Source organism: Macrobrachium rosenbergii, chromosome 48, assembly GCF_040412425.1.
Source record: "Macrobrachium rosenbergii isolate ZJJX-2024 chromosome 48, ASM4041242v1, whole genome shotgun sequence".
NCBI classification, from domain to species: Eukaryota; Metazoa; Arthropoda; class Malacostraca; order Decapoda; family Palaemonidae; genus Macrobrachium; species Macrobrachium rosenbergii.
The window spans coordinates 42,718,733-42,740,621 of record NC_089788.1 but is presented as its reverse complement, the minus strand read 5'-3'; the positions used below and the strand labels follow the sequence as shown (position 1 = coordinate 42,740,621).

General features: G+C 43.2%; 1 protein-coding gene across 1 annotated transcript; it reads right to left on the bottom strand.

Annotated features, from left to right (window-relative positions):
- Nucleotides 1-734: 734 nt before the first annotated feature.
- LOC136831064 (uncharacterized) lies at nucleotides 735-3,256 on the bottom strand. The gene is made up of 3 exons (XM_067091010.1): nucleotides 3,149-3,256; nucleotides 1,313-2,002; nucleotides 735-1,220 (listed from the first exon to the last, which is right to left on the bottom strand). Exons 1-3 carry the CDS (start codon nucleotides 3,254-3,256, stop codon nucleotides 735-737), a joined length of 1,284 nt encoding a protein of 427 aa, XP_066947111.1.
- Between the last annotated feature and the right edge of the window lie 18,633 nt (nucleotides 3,257-21,889).

Below are 21,889 nucleotides of genomic sequence, written 5' to 3'. Positions count from 1 at the left end.
GAAGGCACCTCAGAAAATGGGATGTTCATCATAGAGAACCCATTGAGTGGGGACTTTACAATACTCCCCCCACAAGACGTAGGTAACGTCTGCTCAAAGCAGATATTTGCTGGGGCGGCGGAGGAGGCTCCGCCTTCTCGATGCCAGGTGTGGGGGGGGGGTGCTGTTCGTCTTCTTCGGTGCCCTGCGGATGGGTGTGTTGGGTTGCCCCCCGGCCCGGTCCCAAGGCCTTCCGGGGGCGCCCACGAGGTTTTCTTGCAGACGGGGCGGGCTGTCGAGGCGCCACCTCCTACAAGGGGCTTTGGGAAGTGCCCCCGACGTCTTTCTCCAAAAATGCGGGCTTGAGGCAGTCTACTGATACCCAGTCTTCCTTCCAGTGTACATCCACCCGGAATAACTTCTGGTTCCTCTCAAGTACAAGGAAAGGCCCCCTGTAGGGCTTGGTTAAGGGTGGACGTACGGCATTGTCCCTGACGAAGACATGGGTGGCGTAAGACAGACCGGGAGGCATGAAGGGGGACGTTCTGTCGGTATATGTCCGCTGGCAGGGGGCGAACATCCCAACCATGTCGCAGAGCCTCTGCATTGTGAAGTCGTCCCGGTCCTCTGTGATGAGTTCCCCCGGGACTACGAGGGTCTTCCCAAAGACCTTTTCTGCTGTGGGCGGGTCGCCGTTGGCTCTGGGGGTGGTCCTTAGCCCGAGGAGGACCCAGGGCAGCTGGTACTTCCAATTCTCAGAGGTGCAACGAGCCATGAGGGACGCCTTCAGGGACTTGTGGAACCTTTCCACCAATCCATTGGCTGAGGGGTTGTAGATGGTGGTGCTGTAGTGAGTGGTCCCCAGCAGGCATGCCAGGGTGGTCCACAGCTCGGACAGTAGTTATATGGTCCGGGACACCGAACCAGCTGATCCAGCTGGAGAGGAGGGCCTCTGCGCATGCACTGGAGGTGGCTTCTTCCATGGGCGTAGCTTCGAGCCACCTGGTGGAGAGGTCAACGACTGTTAGAAGGTATCTTGCTCCTCCTGATGGGGTAAGAGGACCCACTATGTCGATGTGGATGTGCCCGAAATGTCTCCCTGGCTGGGAAAGTCGCCCACCCCCGATTCGTTGTGCCGCCCTACTTTGCTGGCCTGGCACTGCATGCACTGCCTTGCCCAGGCCATCGCGTCCTTCTGTATGCTGTGCCAGATGAACTTCACCAGCAGCCTGGCCATCGTTCTGCCGGAGGGGTGGGACAGTCCGTGGATGACGTCTAAGACCAGCTGACGATGGGAGGTGGGCACCAGTGGGCGGGGATGGCCAGTGCTTACATCACTCAGCAGTGTTGGCCCTCCAGAGCCCCTCCAGAGGGGCACATCCTTCCACTTCAGCGACATGATGGTGGTGCGGTAAGCTGGAGTCTCTGGGTCGGCGGCCTGTTCCTGTGCGAGGTCCTCGTAGTTGATCCCAAGCTGCTCTGCGTTGATTTTGATCCTCAAGAGGGCGTCGGCTAATGGGTTCTTCCTGCCAGGAAGGTACTTGATGGTGCAGGTGAACTCCACGATGGCTTCTTGAGTTGCCGCTACTGCATGGAGGACCATGCATCCCCAGCTTCGTGAAGGCGTGGACCAGCAGCTGGTGTCCGTCCAAACTGTGAAGGGCGTCCCCTCCAGGAAGAATTTAAAGTGGCGTACCGCCTGGTACACGGTGAAGAGTTCCCTGTTGAAGGTGCTGTAGTGGGACTCGGTGGGGCTGAGTTTTCTGCTGAAGAAGGCGATGTGCTGAGGGGCTCCGTTGACGACTTGTTCCAGGATGGCCCCGCAGGCGATGGTGCTGGCGTCCGTTGTCAGCTGGAGGGGAACGCTGGGGTCCTGGTGGGCCAACGCTGTTGTCTTGGCGAGGGCAGCCTTCATCAGGGAGAAGGCCCTTTGCTGGTCGGGACCCCACTCTAAGGTCTTCAGATGGCCCTTGAGGATCTCCTCAGGGGGGCCATGGTGCGCGCGATCCCCAGGATGAATCTCCTGTAGTAGTTGACCATTCCGAGGAATTCTTATACGGCCCTGACAGAGGTAGGAGTGGGGAACCTGATGACGGCTTTGACTTTCGATGGAACTGGGTGGATGCCTCCTGGGGATATCTCGTGGCCCAGGAATTCCACCTTATCGACGCCAAAGGTGCACTTGTCGAACCTGATGACGAGGCCACTCTCCTGCAGGCGCTGCAGGACCTTCTGGATGTGCCGTAGGTGTTCCCTGAGGGATCTGGAAAAAAATTAGGATATCATCGACATAGCAGATGCAGAAGTTCAGGTCCCCCAGGATGCTGTCCATCAGTCTCTGAAAGGTCGCCCCTGCGTTCCTCGGGCCGAAGGTGGAGGAGATGAAGATGTAGGAACCGAAAGGTGCGATGATGGCGGTTTTAGGGATGTCCTCTGGAGCTACTGGTACCTGAAAATATGATTTCAAGAGATCTAACTTTGAGAATATTTTGCCCCGTCGAAGGAGGCTGTTAGGTCCTGCATGTTTGGTAAAGGGTAGTGGTCGGGTTCTGTAGCGAGGTTGAGCCGCCTGTAGTCGCCACAGGGTCTCCAGGTGCCGTCCGTTTTCTGTACCATGTGAATGGGGGAGGCCCATGGGCTGGGAGTCTTCTTGCATATGCCCATCCATTCCATCTCGGCAAAGGCCATCTTGGCCTCCTGAAGGCGCTGTGGGGGAGTCCTCCGGAACTTTGCGGGTGTCGGGGGACCCCTTGTCTTGATGTGATGATATATCCCATGTTTGGCATGGGCCCCGGGCACCTGACGAAGCTCGGGTTTGAACACCTCCAGGAATTCCTTCAGGAGGGAGCCGTACTGGTGGGGAGCGACAGAACAGATTGTGGGTTCCTTGGGGTCCAGCAACAAGGGCAGGGACTGGCAGGACTCGGTGTCCAGCAGGCGCTTGCTCCCGACGTCGACTGCCAGTCCGAAGTGGGCGAGGAAGTCCGCACCCAGGAGTGAGGTCCTAACGTCTGCAACAATGAAGTTCCACTTGTACCTCCAACCAAGGATGGAGAACGACAGGAGCCTGGTGCTGTAGGAGAGGATGGGGGACCCGTTGGCGGCCATCAGGGAGGCAGCCGGGTCCGCCGGACGTCTGCGGTCCTCTCTGGAAGGCGGGAACACTGACCGCATGGCCCCAGTGTCGATCAACATCATCCTGCCTGCCGGAGATAGTGTCGAGGGTGTAGAAGCCTACTGGTGTGGGGCCCCTGGGTGTTTCAGATGCTGCTGCCATGGCGGCCTGTGAGGGTGGCCGCCTCTTCCCCCATTTTTTGGAGGGGAGAAAAGGCAGGGGGCTTCGCAATTTCGGGCAGCTTTACCGAACCTCTGGTGTTAATAGCAAAGCCCTGGCCTTTCCTTCTTTTGCTGGAGGTGTGGCCTCCTCCTGTCGACGGCGTTGATGCCCTCTGTGGTGGGGTCCTCCGGCTGGAGGCAGTTGATGAGGTGTGCAGGCATGGATGCCCGCTTCACTGCCCTCGTGCAGTCCATCAGTTGCTGCGCCACTTTGATCAGGTCCTCGACCGGCAGGGTGTGTGGTTCTGTGATCTGCCCATGGACCTCTCGGAGTAGCTGCTGCAGGAGAATCTCCCTCGACATTCTGATCTCTTTGCGCCTGCCGCTGCTGTCAGTCTTGTGGAGGAGGTCCTGGAGGGCATGCCACATCTCCAAAAGGTTCGTGTCCTGCCGGGGGTTGATGGCGAGGTTGAGGGCACGGACGGCTCTCTCAGAGACCGGCAGGGAGCAGGTCTCGACGAGTGGCCTTTAACTCCTGGAAGGTGGCAGGGTTCATCGTTGTCGTCACCCACAGGGCGACCTTCTTGTATATCTCCTCTGGTAGGGCGTGGATGGCAATGTCCACCTTTAACACCTCGTCGGTCAGACCTGCCACCTTGAATTGCCCCTCGACCCTGTAGAACCAGGACGCTGGGTTCTGATGGGTGAATGGCGGCAGTTTTATGCTGAGGGCAGCCCTTGGTTGTTCCGTCAGGAGGGGCATTGCGTGGGGAGCGGGCACCAGCGTGAAGGAGCGCGTGGGAGGGGGTTGCGCGAGGGAGACGTCTGCCTCCGAGAAGTCTGTGGTAATTTGTATGTGGGTGGGGATGTCTGTGTCCATGCTCATTCCGTGCTCTCACTTGGAGTGTGGATGAACAGTCGCGTCAATATATGCCTGGTAGCGTGCCGTGAGAGTCCGCTAATGACGCCGGTGATTTGCCGACGAGGGTCGGTAATGCCCGAACACTTTGTTAGAGCGCCGTAGTTAGTCCGTTAGGGGCGTGGGTTGGTTCATCGGGCCAAGACTAAGTCGCTGTTTGGGTCCGTTAATGGCTCCGGGAACCACTCTGGGGGTCACCACTGTGAGAGGTGCGAAATAATGAGCAGGAAGACAAGTACTGCTGGTTTATTGATGAAGCGACCTGCTTATAAAGCATTGTGCAGATGTTGGGGTATATGCAGAGACCGCGGGTACAAAAATTTACAAGTGACCTGAGGTCAAACTATTTCTCTACACAAAACAGGACAGGTACATACAGAAAACATGATAACAATAGCTGGTTGGATATAAAAATACTCTGACACATATACATGGTACAAGGGCAAATGAACAGGTAATAAATATACAATTCACAATAATGGTAATAAGATTGTGTTCGTCCAACCTTAGGTCGCATGTGAAGGCACCGCAGAAAACGGGATGTTCATCATAGAGAACCCATTGAGCAGGGACTTTACAAACTTCCCTGGTACGCAGTCTGGGGAGCAATAGCCTGTCCCCCTCCTTTTAGTTGCACGCAAGAAAGCCTAATCATTCCAAATGAACTCAACTCGTCAGTGGCTGAGAATTATTGCGCAGTTCAAATTTGCATTTTTATTCCTTATTTGAGTTTACTTGCTGTATTATCAGCCTTTCAGATTACACCCTTGGTTGTTTTTCTGTGAATAAATTCAATTTAACATAAATTGCTAATCATTCCCCATGGTGACCTTCATATTACTACATAAATAATGATACTACCAAGGTAAGTTACCTACTTTTCCCTTTCATTTTGTAACAGGTTGGCATTCTCGGTTGGCCTTAAGGCAGTAACTTAATATAACCCTCCCCGTTCATCCCTCCATCGAGGCCCCAATCTTTGAAAATATACATGTATATATATGTAGTATTATATATATATATATATATATATATATATATATATATATATATATATATATATATATATATATATGTATGTGTGTGTCGAAAAATTTTCCCCACAGTAGCTCAGCACACACTGATTCATGCCCATTGTTCTGGGCAGGGATACTCAGTCATTAGACAGTGGCTCCAAACCAGGTAAACAAGTTGGTAGCAACACTAAACATGAGTGAATTTTTTTATTTTACTTACAGAAATAATGTATAATGCAGAAAATATACCCAAGCTATGTATTACTAGGTTAACATGAAAAATTATAGGCAATTTTACAATAACTTTACACTAATTCAAGCTATAGCTGAGTTTACAAAGAAGTAACGTAGGCTTCGGTTACTGATAACTTACGTTAAGTTTGCTAGCAAACGTATTAAACAAAGAACAAAATATGAATTCTGGAACACGTGAGGGCTGAAGTCTAGGCGCAAAAGTTACATTTAGTTACTAAAAAATCACTAAAATCGCAATTTAATTGAGCCTATGTTTTACCCATCGGGTTCACTAATGTTGGGTTATTTCGTTACATAAAAAAAACACTGTAATTACCTAAGGCTTAACGACCAATCTACGACACAACACAAGAACAGGTCTGCCCTATGCAGAGTCTAGAAGATGAGAGAGTGAACGGTGAGTTGTTTGGTTTCACCAAGAAGCATCCTCTTTAAAAATCTCAACCTCAAATTTCTTAGTTTCATAACTCTAATTTATTAAACATGCAATGTATAATGTATTCCTCAATAATAATAAAAGACCTGCAACAAAGGAAATAGCAATATCATCTTGAATCAAAACCATCACGTAAGTTGCCACTCTCGTCTGCTATTCCTACTGATCTCTAAACATGACTAGATGGAAAGTTTTGTGGGCAAAATCTCTGCAGAAGATTTTGTCAACATCCTCCCAGCCAGAGGAATCTGGCAGCTATGGAAGAAAGGTTGAGAATGACTCTGAGAGGAGACAATGCTCGGATCTGACTTGTAGCCCAACTGGGACTGGAGGCCTCACAGTTGCAACTGGCTTGTAGCACAAGCATGGTACTGGACACTACTGTGTGCCTTACAATGACATAACAGTGCATAAGAACAATGAAAATGGTGCTCCTTTCTCTCAGTAGCATGGAGAATAAACATCCTATCCTAACTATAAGGGCCCCTGGACTTTCTCACAGTTCCTTATCGTTCCTCCTCAGCAAATAAATGTTCATTATACAACACTGTAGTTTGTCCTCACAGAGCCAATGTCACATTTTCTCTCATTGGGCTAGAGCTGCTGTTATTTTGGTTCTACCCTGAGTTCTGTCTACATTGTCTTTTGCTACTATCTTCACCCACTGTCTCTGAATCATTATCAATTAGTTCATGATTGTCAACATTCACTTCCATACTTTCACTGTCATGCATGTTACTATCATTACCACTTTCAGCACTTACAAGTTCAGTATCGTTGTTCACTTCACTTGACATGGTATCACAATTACTCTCTTCCTGTCTGTCATTTACTTCCAACATGATAATGTGTTGGATCTGCATGAGACATTCTTCACCTTAACACAGGACTTTTGCAAATCGGATGACATCTTCTCAGGAGTAGAGTTGCATAATTCTTCCAAGGGGCCAGAATTTACGATGGCAATTGGTGTTCTACACTAAGATGACATCATCACATCAGAGTGGAGCTGGCACACTGGGACCGAAATCATGATGTTGGCATAGAGCCTGTAGATATTCAGTGCTCCAACGTAGCTGAAAGGCACATAGAGCATCAACTAGCTTGAAGTATTCAGCTCGAATCTTCTTTGTTGTGAAGGCATCAGGCATACTTTCATTCAGGGCTGCAGCAGGGAGCAGGTGGATGGTCCTACCTCATAGGAGATGGAACGAACTGAGAACCTCATCCTCACAGGTATCACCACAATAAGTAAGAGGGCAGTTGTTGACAACACACTCCGCCTCTTTATTTAGTGTTCTTGCCTGTTCCTCGTTGAACAAGGCTCTTTTGAGTGAGATTGCCAGGGCATGCTTCATCACTCTGATTAGCCTTTCAAACATTCCGTCCTTCAAAGGCAAACTTGGAGCTTGGAAATACCATTGTATCCCTCTTTCTCTCAAGTACGACTGAGTCACGTACTCATCACAGAGATCGGCTAACAAGTTGCTTGCAGACTCGAAGATGGCATGGGTGTCTGAATAGATGGTTGCTGGGATGCCATGACACGAAGACACAGGATAAAAGTGTCAGCACTGATGTTAGTCGCCGGATTCAGGTAGACAGCACGAGTGCTGAGGCATGTAATTAGGAGGATGTATTATCTGATCCTCCAGGGTGCTGATTGGACTTGCATGGTCAAGTCCTGTGTTGTGAAATGGCATTGTCAGAGTCACATGAGGGCTCAGTATCTGGGGTTGAGGTGGCTGTGACAATGGAGCTTTGAGCGTCTACTTACACTCTAAACACTGACTGAGAATTCTCTTAACCCTCATTCTCACTGCTGGCATCCAATGCTCTTGTCTGAAAAGTGAGATAACTGTATTGACGCCACAGTGAAGATTAATGTGATGTATATGTTTGAGATAAAACATTGCAAGTTTGCCCTTAGGGGGCAACAGGATCAAGGCATTCATTGTATAACTAGTGTTTTTCAAATTATGTCTGGAATATTTTACATCCTTGATTAAAACTAAATTTAATTGCCTGGTAAAATGAACTATTTCATGAGAAGCTTCTCCACTTTTCTCCAAATATCTACATAAATTGGGCCAATGATGGCATTGTTCTACATATGTTAGCTTGGTTAAGGGATTATCTCTAATTATCACAAATCTACATATATATTCCATTATATTGTAAAGAGGTCTGTAGTTGGACATACTCTCCATTATCACTGATGAAGATGCATTGTCTCAGGAGTCATCAATTGCCACTATGGGACCTGAGTTATGTAACATGGCTGGGCCTCTTGCCCACAAGGATTGCTCATGAAGTTGCTTAACATCTACCCTGTGGGACAATACATCCCAAGATTCTGCTTGTCGGGAACATACTGCAAGTCGAATCCCCACTCCTGTAGAATAAAAGATACCTCCCATACTCAGTTGGCTGTAAAGGTGTGTTTGTTTTTAATTTTACTACCCACCCATGCAATACCTACTTTACTATCTCTCCAGATCGTTACTTTACTAAATTTAATGGTTTGGCTTAGGTACCTGGCTAATCTGGCCCCAACGAGTAAAGCCATTAGCTCTAATCGTGGAATTTTTAGAGTGTCTTTCTTATGAGGGACAATTCTAAGTTTTGCTGTTAATAGATAGGCCTCCACATTGATGTTTCTAGCATAAGCTACTCTCCCATAAGCTTTTGTGGAAGCATCATAAAAACATGCAATTCTGAGTTCTCTGAAACTACTCCCCTTTTGAGCTTTAACTGATCAATCTCCAAAAATCAGCAAGTATTTCTCTTGCTTCTAATGCTCTCTCAGGAGTTAGCACATCGTCCCAGCCCACTTTCTTGTTCCACAGAACGTGCAAAAAGGTTGTACTTTTGACAAAAATAGGGATACAAGGCCTAAGGGGTCAAAGTTGGACACAACCAAGGACAGGATCTTTCGTTTGGTGGGTACCCATTTCTGATTTATCACTCCCTTTCCCTTGAACAGTTTGAGTGACAAAGTCTCGGGCTTGCGGTTCCAGACCATTCCAAATATTGAAATCTCTACTGGCTCTTCAACATGAACTTCAGAATCAAATTATGAATTGTTACTAGCCCATCCCCTAAGTGGCATGTGAGTGCATACCAAAATTGCTTTGACTTGAACTGAATCTTGAGTCATATTCTCAACTGAATCATACCTCTTAGTAAAACTGTTGACGTAAAAGTGCTTTATGGGCTCATATATACCCTCCCTCTGCAGATGAGTTTGCAAGACTTGCTGCAGGAGGTAGAGGTTCAAGGTTACACCAAATACGACTATTTTGAACTCAAAGGTGATAATTTTTTGTGAATTTTCAGGCCATAGAAAACGAGCATATTTGGCATCTTTGGGGTCTAGGATAACGTAGTGAAATGCCTTAGAAATATCGGTGGTAAGAGCATAAGGCTTGGACCTGAATCTTAATAACAAATCAAATAACACTTCTACCAAGTTAGGGCCGGCATATAGGCACTCGTTAAGTGACTGCCCGCTACTCGGAGTGGTGTGGTCACGCTTTCCTTTACTATCCCGAAGTGAGGCACATAATAGCCCTTGATGACTGGGCTTTGCACTTTTTGAATGAACCTGGTATCTATGTAAGTTTGGATCACATCAGAATATTGTTGATGGTACATGGGATCATGACTAAAACAAGCTTCTAACGATTTCATGTGAGCAATGGCAAGCTTATAGTTGGTAGTCGGCCTCTCACAGACTGACCTGGTAATCTCGCAAGGTTTGACACTACTCACAACGCGTCACATTGCAGTGTGGTGTGAAACGATGAGTTGCTCATTGGGTGAATGCCCAGCGTGTCCAGTCTCCACCACTCATCATCATGCTCAATTTCTTGAATTCTAGACGCACGTATGTTCTTATGACAGATGTATCAATGCCCTGCCTAGCCCATCCTGGCAGTCTCCCATAAGGGGCCACTCGACTAGGTGTGACAAATAAGCTGACGCTGTCACACTTTTCTAATTCATGCACAGAATAATTGAAATAATCAGCAAGTGTGTAACCTTCCTGCTCCAAATGCCCTTTTACCTTCATCAGCCCAACACTGTGAATGGTTGTGTTTACCTTATCATGAATTAACAACTTTAAACTCAGGACTCGTTGGCCTACTCTCAGCTGGCACACTACTAAATCAAACTCCCCCTCAATCATGTCAGTTGCAAAGGGTGCAATATTCAATGCAACCTTTTTTGACGATGGGGAGGTCCAACTCAGTGGCCAAACAGCTACAAATAAAGCTCCTTTTTCCTTCCGGTGTTGAAAAATACTTGGGTCACACCACGGTTGAGCTATATCAGGTTAGCCGACGCGCAGGGTACCTGTCTGACAGTCGACGGCGTGACGTCACACGTTAGACGGGGAGGGAAAGGAGGAGATACAGAGTACGAATCAGGCAGAATGTTCTTGTTTGTCAATGAAGTTGAAGATCATTTCTTGAGGCTAACACTGGGCCTATACACCTTGGATTTCTTTATTTGACCTCGGGGTACAGGCCATAAGCAGATTAACTTACTCACACTAACTTTCCCTTCAAAACACCCTCCCTTAGTATGGACTTTCAGTCAGTTGAAAATCAGGGCACCAGACAAACGTCCAAGAACATACAGGGAAGGAGTTTTGTGGGAATTATGCCTAGTAATTGTGCAGTTTACGGATGCTTTAATAATAGCAGAAATGGTTCAGATGTTCGATTTTTTAGATTTCAAGAGACGAGGAATTTAGGAAGAAATGGATAAATGCCTGCCGTCGTGCTGATAAGGTCAATTACCAACAATGCACTCGTCTGTTCAGCCCATTTTACTGCAGAAGACTATATCGATGACATGAAGTCTCGATTGCTTGCTATTCAAAGCCCAAGAAACAAAAGGCTGCTGAAAGCACATGTAGTACCATCATTGAATCTTTACACCCAAGGTAAGTCCTGTTGTGTCGTTAAAAAATCCTGCTTACATGTGCATACCTATTTGTATATATTACGCACAGTCACATTCTCTCTCTCTCTCTCTCTCTCTCTCTCTCTCTCTCTCTCTCTCTCTCTCTCTCTCTCTATATATATATATATATATATATATATATATATATATATATATATATATATATATATATATATATATATATATATATATATATATATATATATATATATATATATATATATATATATTTATATATATATATATATTATTTTATATATATATATATATATATATATATATATATATATATATATATATATATACACGTATACATATATTCACACTTGAACACACACATACAGACACACTTATACACATAGCGCGTATGTGTGAATTATTTTTGTTAGTCACATTCAAAAATTCATATCATTTTCCTTTCATTTCAAAAAGATTGCGGTTTAACTAAAAACTCTGAAGATCGATTCAAGAGAGCAGAAAAGCGAGGGATGAAGAGAACTGTGGAAGATCTTCTGGAAGATGAAAGCGTAGCATCAGTAGACAGACCAAGTACTGTTGAAACAGAAGAGAGCCCAGCTGCGATTGAAGAAAATATTTTGGTAACTCATTTAGAAACCGTAGGAGGTATGCCTGTTAGCAATAGCATCGAAAACGATAATTTTGCATTGTCACACGACTTATGTAAAAGGGAAATTTCAAAGTTAAAAGAAAAAATACAGATACTGGGGGCAGAAATCAAATCTTTGCAAGCCCAAGAGCAACATCTCAAGGAAAGGAATGACATTAATATTAAAGTTCAGATAGAAGATATTTTAAAACCACTTTTCAGTATGACTCAGATAGATGCACTTTTAAATAAAAAGAAATCCAAGCATTGGACAGTAGATGACATATCGTCTGCTTTTACCTTAAGAAGTATAAGTCCAAAATGCTAGAGTTATTTGCGGGATATCAAAGGGTTTCCTTTGCCTTCAACAATCACCCTTAATGAGAGAGCTAGAAAATTTCCTTGCGAACCAGGTGTATTAACGTTAGTTTTGTCTTTGATGAAAACTAAAGCTGAAATTTTGACTGTAAAAGAGAGGCTTGCGGTAATGTCATTTGATGAAATGAGCATCACAAAGCAGTATAGTTATGATAAGGGAATGGACAGACTATATAAACCTCATGGAAAGGTTCAGTTGATAATGATTAGGGGTTTAATTGGTAAATGGAGGCAACCGATCTTTTATGATGTTGATAAATCTTGCGTACATGAAATGTTGATGGGAATAATTGAGGCAGTAGAGAATGCTGGGTATCCTGTGATTGCAATCGTGCATGATCTTGGGCCAAGCAATGTAAAATTATGGAAGCACTTCGGGATAGACCCAAAAAACTGTAAGCGTGTGTCAGTCAAAAATCCGTGTCACAATAGGGAAATATTCTTATTTGCAGATGTCCCACATATAATAAAGTTAATAAGAAATCACTTCATAACTAAAGGGTTTTGTTTTGAAGATGGAACGCTGATCTCTGATTCTTGTGTTAGGGAAATGCTAAGTAATACTCATACAGAATATGGTCTAGATTATAAGATCAGTGAAATTCATCTAAACTTACAAAACACTGACCTTCAGCAGTTAAGTATGCTGTACAGCTGATGTCAAACAGCTGTGCTAAGTCTGTTGAGTAGCATTTAGGAGAGAGAGGACTGCTAGAAAGCAAAAACTGGAAGGATACTGCAGAATTCATTTCAATGGTTAACGATCGGTTCGATCTTATGAATTCATCTAATATGATTGGAGACGTTAAATCACGAAATGCTTATGGAACTGACTTAAAAAACCAGAAAAATCTTCTGTGTAAAGTCACTGATGTCATGACAAAAATGCGAGTATGCAACGCAAGGTCAAGCAGTCTTTATAGTTTTCAAAAGGGAGTCATTTTATCACTTATGGGCCTATACGAGATGTTAGCCAGTGATTATGATGTTGCATATATATTGACTAGAAGGCTAAACCAGGACGTATTAGAGCATTTTTTTGTATGTTGCAGACAGATGAGTGGACCTCATGATCATCCCGGTGCTGTAAGCTATAAATATAGAATGAGAAAGCTGCTTCTGGGAAAAAATGTTCCCTAATCAGCAATAACACAAACATAAATAAAGAGCATGAAAATAGCGATTGCTTAACAAATGAGTTAGCATTAACGAATGCAACAAACAATGTGAGAAATTATAATGACCATGAGCTTGCATTAGAGATTTGCCTAACTAGCCATATTTTCAAAAATTCGGAATTAGATATAGAATGTGAAACTGATATTTTAAAAAATTTAGGTGACGACATGGATGATTTGACAGCAGATCCGAGTAACACAAAATTGATATCTGATGTCATAGAGGAAGAAAGTTTGCGACATATAGGGGTTACATAGTGAACAAATTTTCGATGAAGTATCCGCATTTAGGTCACAAAGCGGCTGCCAGTCAAAGTGACGAAAATTCCTGGGTTAAAAGATTAACAGAAGTCAACTGCATTTACCATCTGAGGCCTTTTTTCACACTTAAGTTTCATGAGAGAGGTTTTCAAAGCCATTCATGGCGAAAGTCTTAGGAGGGTAAACATTGTATAAAAACGCTAGCCTCGGAAATGAAATTAGCCATAAATGAATCTAAAATTAATTCAATGGACTGTCATCTCCCAGATGATGTAATTTATTTTTTGCCAAGCTATGTGTATTTTTAGAATAAGATATCTGAATAAAAGATTGACATAGAAAGAAAGAAAAATAAATTATGCAATAAAATGGGAAATAAGCTCAATAAGATTAAAAAATAAATTATTTTGTAAGAATTAGTTAATTTTTCTAGTAGAGTAATATGCACTGTTTTTAAAGTTCAGAAACATGGCTTAGATGTTTTTACTCAATAATGTTGTTAGTTGGTAAAGTTATATTTCTAAGTTATATCTAGTTTTCAGACCCTTTTCATGAACTAAGATAATTTTGTAAGTAAGAGTAGATTATTTTTCGATTAGGTAATATGCACTGTTTTTAAAGTTCAGAAATATGTCTTTGATTTTACTCAATAATGTTGTTAGTGGATAAAGTTTTATTTCAAAGTTATCTAGTTTTAATACCCTTTTCATGAACTAAGATAAAATAAATTGTATGTATGTATGTACATATGTATGTATGTATGTATGTGTATGTATGTATATATATATATATATATATATATATATATATATATATATATATATATATATATATATATATATATATATATATATATATACACACACATACCTACATGCATACATAGATACGTACATATATGCATGTCCTGTATATGTATATATTTGAAAAAGGAAACTGGCAACTCGCTGCAGGAAACTGGCAACCCACGGAAGGACTCGTGACGTAGTGCGCAGATCGCTTGAATTTTGGTAAACAAATCGGTTAACCTGATATAGCTCAACCGTGGGTCACACATTCCTTATTATTATTATTACGAATAGTAGCTGACGCAGTTGGCAATAACGTAGGTAGTAAATCCACGCTACTAGGAGAATTTAATAGTTTAGCATTAACACACGGCTTCTCAACTGATTTGCTACATTGATTGTTTATATTAATCTTTTTCTTCAGGCTCTCCTTTTGCTGGTTCTGGATCTGAGTGGTGGCTTTAGGCACAAGGCTGGATCCAGGAACGGTGTTAGTAGGTGAAGCTACATTAAGATTTCGATTATATTTTACATTATTGGAACAAATGAGGGTATGATGACTACCTCCACAAATTTTGCAATTTTGATTGCTACAACACTCATGACAACAGTATCCTTTCATAAGGCAACTGAAACATTGTTGGTTTTGCAATGAGACCCTCTTACTGTCATTCACACTGACAGATTTGTTGCAAAAGGGGCAAGATCTGACGTGAGCAGCAGCTGATGGCTGTTTGGTCTTAGGCCTTGAGGAGTTTGACAATGGTGTCATAATCGCAACATCGCTAAAAGTATGAAGGTGGAAGTCTAGAGAGTCATAGAGCTCGGTTACTGAATAATCTGACTTACGCAAAAAGTTGACATCTTGAGGATAGACTCCCCCTTCGACAAGTTTCTTGTTTATTAAGTTAAATATTATCCCTTCCCTGTCTAACATGGGACTAAGTTTGTCAGTTTGCTTCAATACAATAGCAAGCTCGATTCAAAACTTTTTGAGGGTTTCGTGGTCAAAGGTATGGGCAGGCAAATCCCCAAGGCGATTGAATAACAGAGCTAATGTCTGTTTTCAGTTACCCTACAACTTATCTAACAAACAGATTGCTACATCATAGTTCTCTGAGGTGACGCTCAATGACTTTATCAACTTAAGTGGCTCATCTTCTAGCACACTAAGTAGGTGCGTGGACTTGGTGACTGGATTTAGCTCTGAATTGTTGTGCACATAGACACTGAAAAGCTGTTTGAATGTAGCATACTCGTTCATATCCCTTAAAAGACAGGTAATTTAATCTCCCTTAATTCCTTTGAGACAATTGATAAGTCTGGAAAAGCTATGAGACTCTCTCCAGATGGGTGCCTCTAGCAGCTCCTGCCTCGCTGAGTGCATTGCACACATCTTCATAAGAGACATCCTCTTACTTAACACCGGACCTAAAAATGTCGGTAAGTTCATCTTGATCTCGGTCGATCTTTTTGATGAGATACTGATACATCTCTACAACTCGAGTCTGTAACAGTTTTTGGTCTTTCGACGCAAAGGGTAGAAGGACTATGATCCTATCTAATCCAAATTAGTATGTCGTGAGTTACGTTCTTCTTTTCTGTTTTTCTTTTCCAGCTCTAGCACAAATGAAAAACGATAAGTAATTGTAGTTTATTGACATTATTAAGACTGAAATATGAAAAATGTACTCACTTGACTGTTTTATTACTTTATGATACGTTCAGTGCATGTGGCTGAACTCCAGATGCGCTTCATTCTGAATAACGACCGAAAACTGTTTTGGTTATTTATTGTAAATTGCTAAAGCTGGCAATAATTGTAATTTATTTCGTCAATCTAGCTAACATTTCATGAAAATTACTTCAGAAGCGGTGTAAATTATCTTATGTTGCTAACACACACACACGCATATATATATATATATATATATATATATATATATATATATATATATATATATATATATAACATTCGAATAATTAACTGTCGTTATTTATGAATAAATTCTGGATCGTCACAGATCACAGGGTTAGATCTAGAACGAACAAACATTCATACATGAAACAATACGCAAATGCCATAATCTAACTGAAAGTTATATACAAAATTCTTGCACAAGAGACAATGCTGAAAATTCATCCGACAGTGGGAATGATGAAAACGAAAACGAGGGCTAACAAGGTAAAGACAATAAAGTGAGGTCTATATATGATGATTGTGAACGGGTTGCCAGTAATTTCCGGGCCTAAGATTTCGTATTTGACAACAGTGGCAGTTTCATGACATCATAAAGGAAAATCTTTAAAAATAGATGATGAAATTTATCGGTATCACCATTTTCTTAATCAAGTTATCCTTTAGTCGAAGAGAGAGAGAGAGAGAGAGAGAGAGAGAGAGAGAGAGAGAGAGAGAGAACTGTTTTCTTTGTATTGTTCTTTACCCTCCTCTGAACACTGAAAGTCATATATAATAATTCAGACCTAACAATTTTGGCATTGACAATTCATAACGTTAGAAAATTCTACTAATATAAAAAGAACAATTAGCATACGGACCACTGAACAAAAGACAATATGATGTTATATACATACATACATACATACATATATATATATATATATATATATATATATATATATATATATATATATATATATATATATTAACTGCCTGGTTCGAAGGGTAGTCTTTATATTGTAGTATTTGTTTTAAGAACAGAATTTTAGCATCTCACCTTTCTTGACATGTTACTGGTAGTCGCGGCCTTACCTTAGGTCAGCAGGACTCTTCTCCTTTCGTCATAAGCTTCTCTCTAACCCTATCATTACGCAAAGGCCTAATGGAATGAGACACTGATATGGAAAACTAGACTTTATTAACAAATTTTACTAAAGTAACTCAGCAAAAATAACGGTTTATGAAATAAAGTGATTCACACCCTCTATGAATAGAAGACCCAACTAGAGATCATACTGTTTCGCAAACCAGCATAGTCATTAATTTATGCCAAACAATTCTAGTGATTAATACCCTGATCAACTAACGAAGTAAAAGGGTCATACAGACCACAATAAATGTCATATAGTAATGTAAGAGTCAAATACGCCACTTCCATATCAACTGCCCTCATGTACAATGTTCGAAATTCCTGTTGGAAGAAACATATCATTATATTAAAACCTGCAATTGTGAATGTACATAAATGTTCAAACAGAAAAATTGGCAAGTTCATTATGTAGACATTGATCAGGTTCACTGCATTACCATATGAACGTGTGGAAAAATGCGTGTTCAAGAGTTATGGTACTCACTCCTTATGTCCTTAAATAACATACGAGTATCTTCATACTGGAGGGCTCTTTGATCACTACACACCAAGTTAACAACACATCTTCGTGATTATAGTTCACGGCAGCTTCTCCCCGAGAGACTCAGTGTTCTTCTTGTTATATGTCATGAGAAATCGCACATACGCACGCTTGTACCTCCCCAGAATCTCAATACTTCCAGTGCATTAGTTCAGTGACCGAACGAACACACATTGTTTCTATGCACTTAAAACACATTCGTCAGACATTCCTCGTCACCAGCACCATCGCCTCTACAGCGAAAGTTCCCTGTCAGATCATCATCTGACTTTTCCAAAGGTCACCTTCGTGATTGTTACAGGAGCTCGGTCCACCTATACAACTGGACGCCCTCGTCCAGTTGTGATAACTGTCCTATCGAAAGTTCAGTCGGGGCCAACTCACTGCACTAGATACGAAAATTATGTCTCGTAACACAGGTGTTATTCCAATAACAGCTTTTTTTATGGAAAGCAACACTTGAGATCTTGCATTCTTGATGATCCAACTATTAGTGCAGCAGATTGCTGTAAAAATCGTTCAGATAGTGAAACAAGCATGAAATTTGGCACAAACATTCCTAAGACTACGCTCTCTTAGAAAGGGCGCTGGCCACCTGAAAATCCAAGATGGCGGCTATTTTTCAAAATGGCCGCCATCTATGTTGAGATTCACTGGTTTGGGAGCATCTATTGGATGGAATATGCCAGGTTTTTTTAAACCTCGACTTTTAGGTTATAAAAATGTTCCATACCACACATTTTATTGAAAACCCTTACTAAATGAATTGTAACCAAGATGGCGTACAAAATGGTTGCCATAAAAGTTTTTTCTATCCACAGCGCTAGCAGACATAGAGACCAACTGTTTTTATTTAATGGTATATTCATGTGATCAGACAGTTTAACTAATATGCTATTTTCAACTGAAATAGTAATGGTATGGTCACATACAACATTGTGTCTAAGACTGTAACCATAAAAAAGAAAAGAAGAGAAATACGGACTAAACGCAACCAATCTATGTATAGGTCTCTCAACCTACACCTTTGAAAAATTCGAGGATAAGAAGGTAGGCATAGCATGACACGTTGGATGCTCAAGCTAGATTATCTACTGAAGAGAGGGCAATATTTATCTAGACTTCACATTTGCAAGTGCACAGAGCTGTGCAGGGAAGACCCAGCTTGTAGCACTTGCACCTTTCCTGACAGCCTGCTTTGCATCCACATTTGGTAAGCTGTTGGCAACTCTTGGCTAAGGGCGAGTTGGTTGTCCAGAGGACTTGCCATGCTTCACCAGACTTTGCCATCCCCACTCAGCAGGGTTCTCTGGCTGTGGCTGACACTGGGTGGCCTGCCCCCACACACAACCAGCCTGGTACGCAGCACGCTTGGTGTGTTGGAGGAGAGCTCCCCTGGTTGGTGGAATGGCCTCATATGCCCTTTGTTTTCTGGCAAACATATCAAGTCTAGCCTCATCCACAGTGCCAGCAGTGCTGGATCTTTCATACATAAGTATGACAAACCTCCAGGACCTTCAGGTCACTCTCTTCCACTCTGAGAGGGTAGTGACTCAGTTTGGAGAACACAGTGGAGGCCTCTGGAAAGATGTTCCATGTCTGCCAGGCGGTCTTCTTGCCCTTGCTCCCGGAAGGCTGACACTGTATCACAGCCTGTGAAGCATGGAAGAAGAGCATGCCATTCACCTTCTCCTGGCCCAGAGAGTTGCACAGGTCATGCACAGCAATCCAGCGCAGGCTCTGGCCTTGGCCAAATGCCACCCATAGCTTCTCTAGCCCTAGATTGTGGAGAGTGGAGAAAGCACTGACTGCAACGACAAGAACATCTGTGTCATTTGCTTTAACCGTGATGGTCTTGGCTCCATGTTCTGTGGCATATTTGGCATGGAGAAAGATGCGGGTGTCAGCTTCCTCATGAGAGCACTTGTCCAGTCCCCTGAAGACTAGCTCTCATGAGTGCTGAGGACAGCAGACCCTTTCGTGGCAATGACAACATTTGTGGCAGACATCTGGGCAACTTTGTCTGCCAGGAACTGGAACAACTCTGTCTTGTTGGCATCGTGTCTTAGGAAATTGCGCCAGTTGGATGGAATTGTGTTCTTGTCTGTCACCTGCGCCTTCCTCCTTGACCACGTTGGAGCCTGGTCTCAGCTTTGAGGCTGGATGTATTGTATACATCAAATACAAGATGTGATGATGTGTACTTGCTGCTATAGGATTGTATCACAGGCAAGAAGTCGCAAAGTGCATAGCCCTCAAAGGTCTTTCCTTTCTTTGGTGGCAGGCATGGACCAAAGCTGATCCATCTACAATGAGGACATCAGTCTTTGGTTCTTTGTCTTCTAGTGTAACATGACTCTCCAGGACCGAGGTCAGCTGAGACTTCTGACATGTGTACAGCCTACCACCTCACTAAGGGAAGCTGGGAATGTTTGTGAATGTGTCCGGCAATTCAGGCACCGACCTCACTTTCTCAGGTGCAAACTTTAGTTGCTGTCTTTCCTGTCCAGTGTTCTCCTTGGTGGGGTGCTGAAATATGGAGATGCTAGTTCCATGGAAGGAGGTAGTGGCAGTAGTTGCAGATGGGTTGTGGTCGATGTTGTCCATCACTGCAGTGGTGAACAACCCTTTTTGCAGTACTGGGGACAGACCACACCCTCCTCCACATATTTGCTAACTGTGGCATCTCCTAACTGTGCAGAGACCTCCAGTACTCTGTCATAAGAGATACTGAGGCCATACTGATGTAGCATTTCAACCAGGTTTCTCTTCCTGGTTTTGGCATAGACTGAGAGTCCCATGTAGACTGGGAATGGTGTTTCTCTGTCTTTGGAGTGTCTATGAGTTGTTGCTCCCTCTTTGTATCGGGAGTAGCAGTTGAACTGCATGAGCTGTGCAATGGCCTGGTCTGACTTTGATGCTCCAAATCGTAACTGTGACTTGATGTCAGCCCCATGCTCAACCATCCCTACAAACTGGAGCAGGAGAGGAGGCACAGAATTTCGTACACAAGCCTCAGAAAATGTGCCATCAAACCGTGACTGATGATCAAGTATAGACTTTCTGAGAATATTTGCTGCTTTAGCAATGATAACTGCCTCTGAAAGATCAGATGATTGAGCAAGTGCTTTTCCACATCCTTTTGAAATGCAAGTAATACATCTCTGCCAGATTTATGAGCCTCAAGTTCTGGAATTTCTGCCAGAAGTTTGTCTTTGAGTCTCGTGGAATTTACACTTGGTGACTCTATACCTAATTGTTCCAGACGTTGTTGGTAGAGGTGGCAAATATCTGCCAGCCGAAATGTGACTGGATCATCTGAACAAAGGTTGTTTTTTCAACAATGTATGTCATCAGTTCTGACAGAACTAGTGGATACACATCTGATTCTGACTCAGTGCTACCTTGGTCTTTCTCAAGGCTCCTCAGGTAGGACCTTTTTCTGTTGTAGAGGGCACAAAGACAGGCATGGTGATACTTAAACTCCTGTGCAATGACATCCCCACCAGTCAACTTAGCAAGGAGCTTGCCATCACTAAGTATCTCTGCACATTCACGCAATTTCAAGTCAAGGCCCTTAGTACTAGCCTGTCTGAGATCAGATGCAGGTGCCACTTTCTCACAGAAAATGCAAACTTCATTGTCATGACTGGTTCGGCGCAGTTTTGCACGACTAGTCTCAGTGTTGCTGGTCTGGTCATTGGATTGTCGCTTTTTGCACGGTCCAGTTTAGTGTTGTTAAACAACAAGCGACAGTTCACATGGTATTTTGCTGCATTTTTCCTGAGAGTGGCCTCTATGCCATCACCTTCATCCAGCCTTGCTGGATCCATTATCAGTGGCATTTCATTAATTTCACTGAACATGGGAATGTTCCTTGCCAGCACTGTGTACCCATCATGGTCTAGGACATGATGACTTGGAGGTGATGTCAGTGCTCACCTCTTTTGTCCTTCTGACAAAGACAACACAAACTCCAGTTTGTTTTTCTACTGCTCAATATTGGATTGGCATCACATTCTGCCATGATTTCACTTTTGATTAAGGCCGAGGGGTTATCCTTTTACCACCTTAAACAAAGCACACATTCCTGTATGGGATTCAACTAGGTTCGGTCTCCCTACACCTAGCCCGATCATTCATCCAGTGCCATTTAAGTCCCGTGTGATCTGTACACCATCCGGTAAGTACATGAACCATCATGTACAGCCCCCATACCCTTGGCTCGGCTCTCCCGCGCTGGCACATCCTGTCTATTCAGGTGCGGCTATCTAACTATGGCTGGTCTGGGGCTGTTAGAAAGCATTTGGGACACTAAACTAAACTATACTACAACTACTAGTCTAAGACTACAGGATTAGTAAAGCTGGATTAGCTGGCACTGAACCCCATGCTGAGTTACACAGCAGTGATGTCACCAGTGTGCCCTGGTTGTGTGCAGACATACACT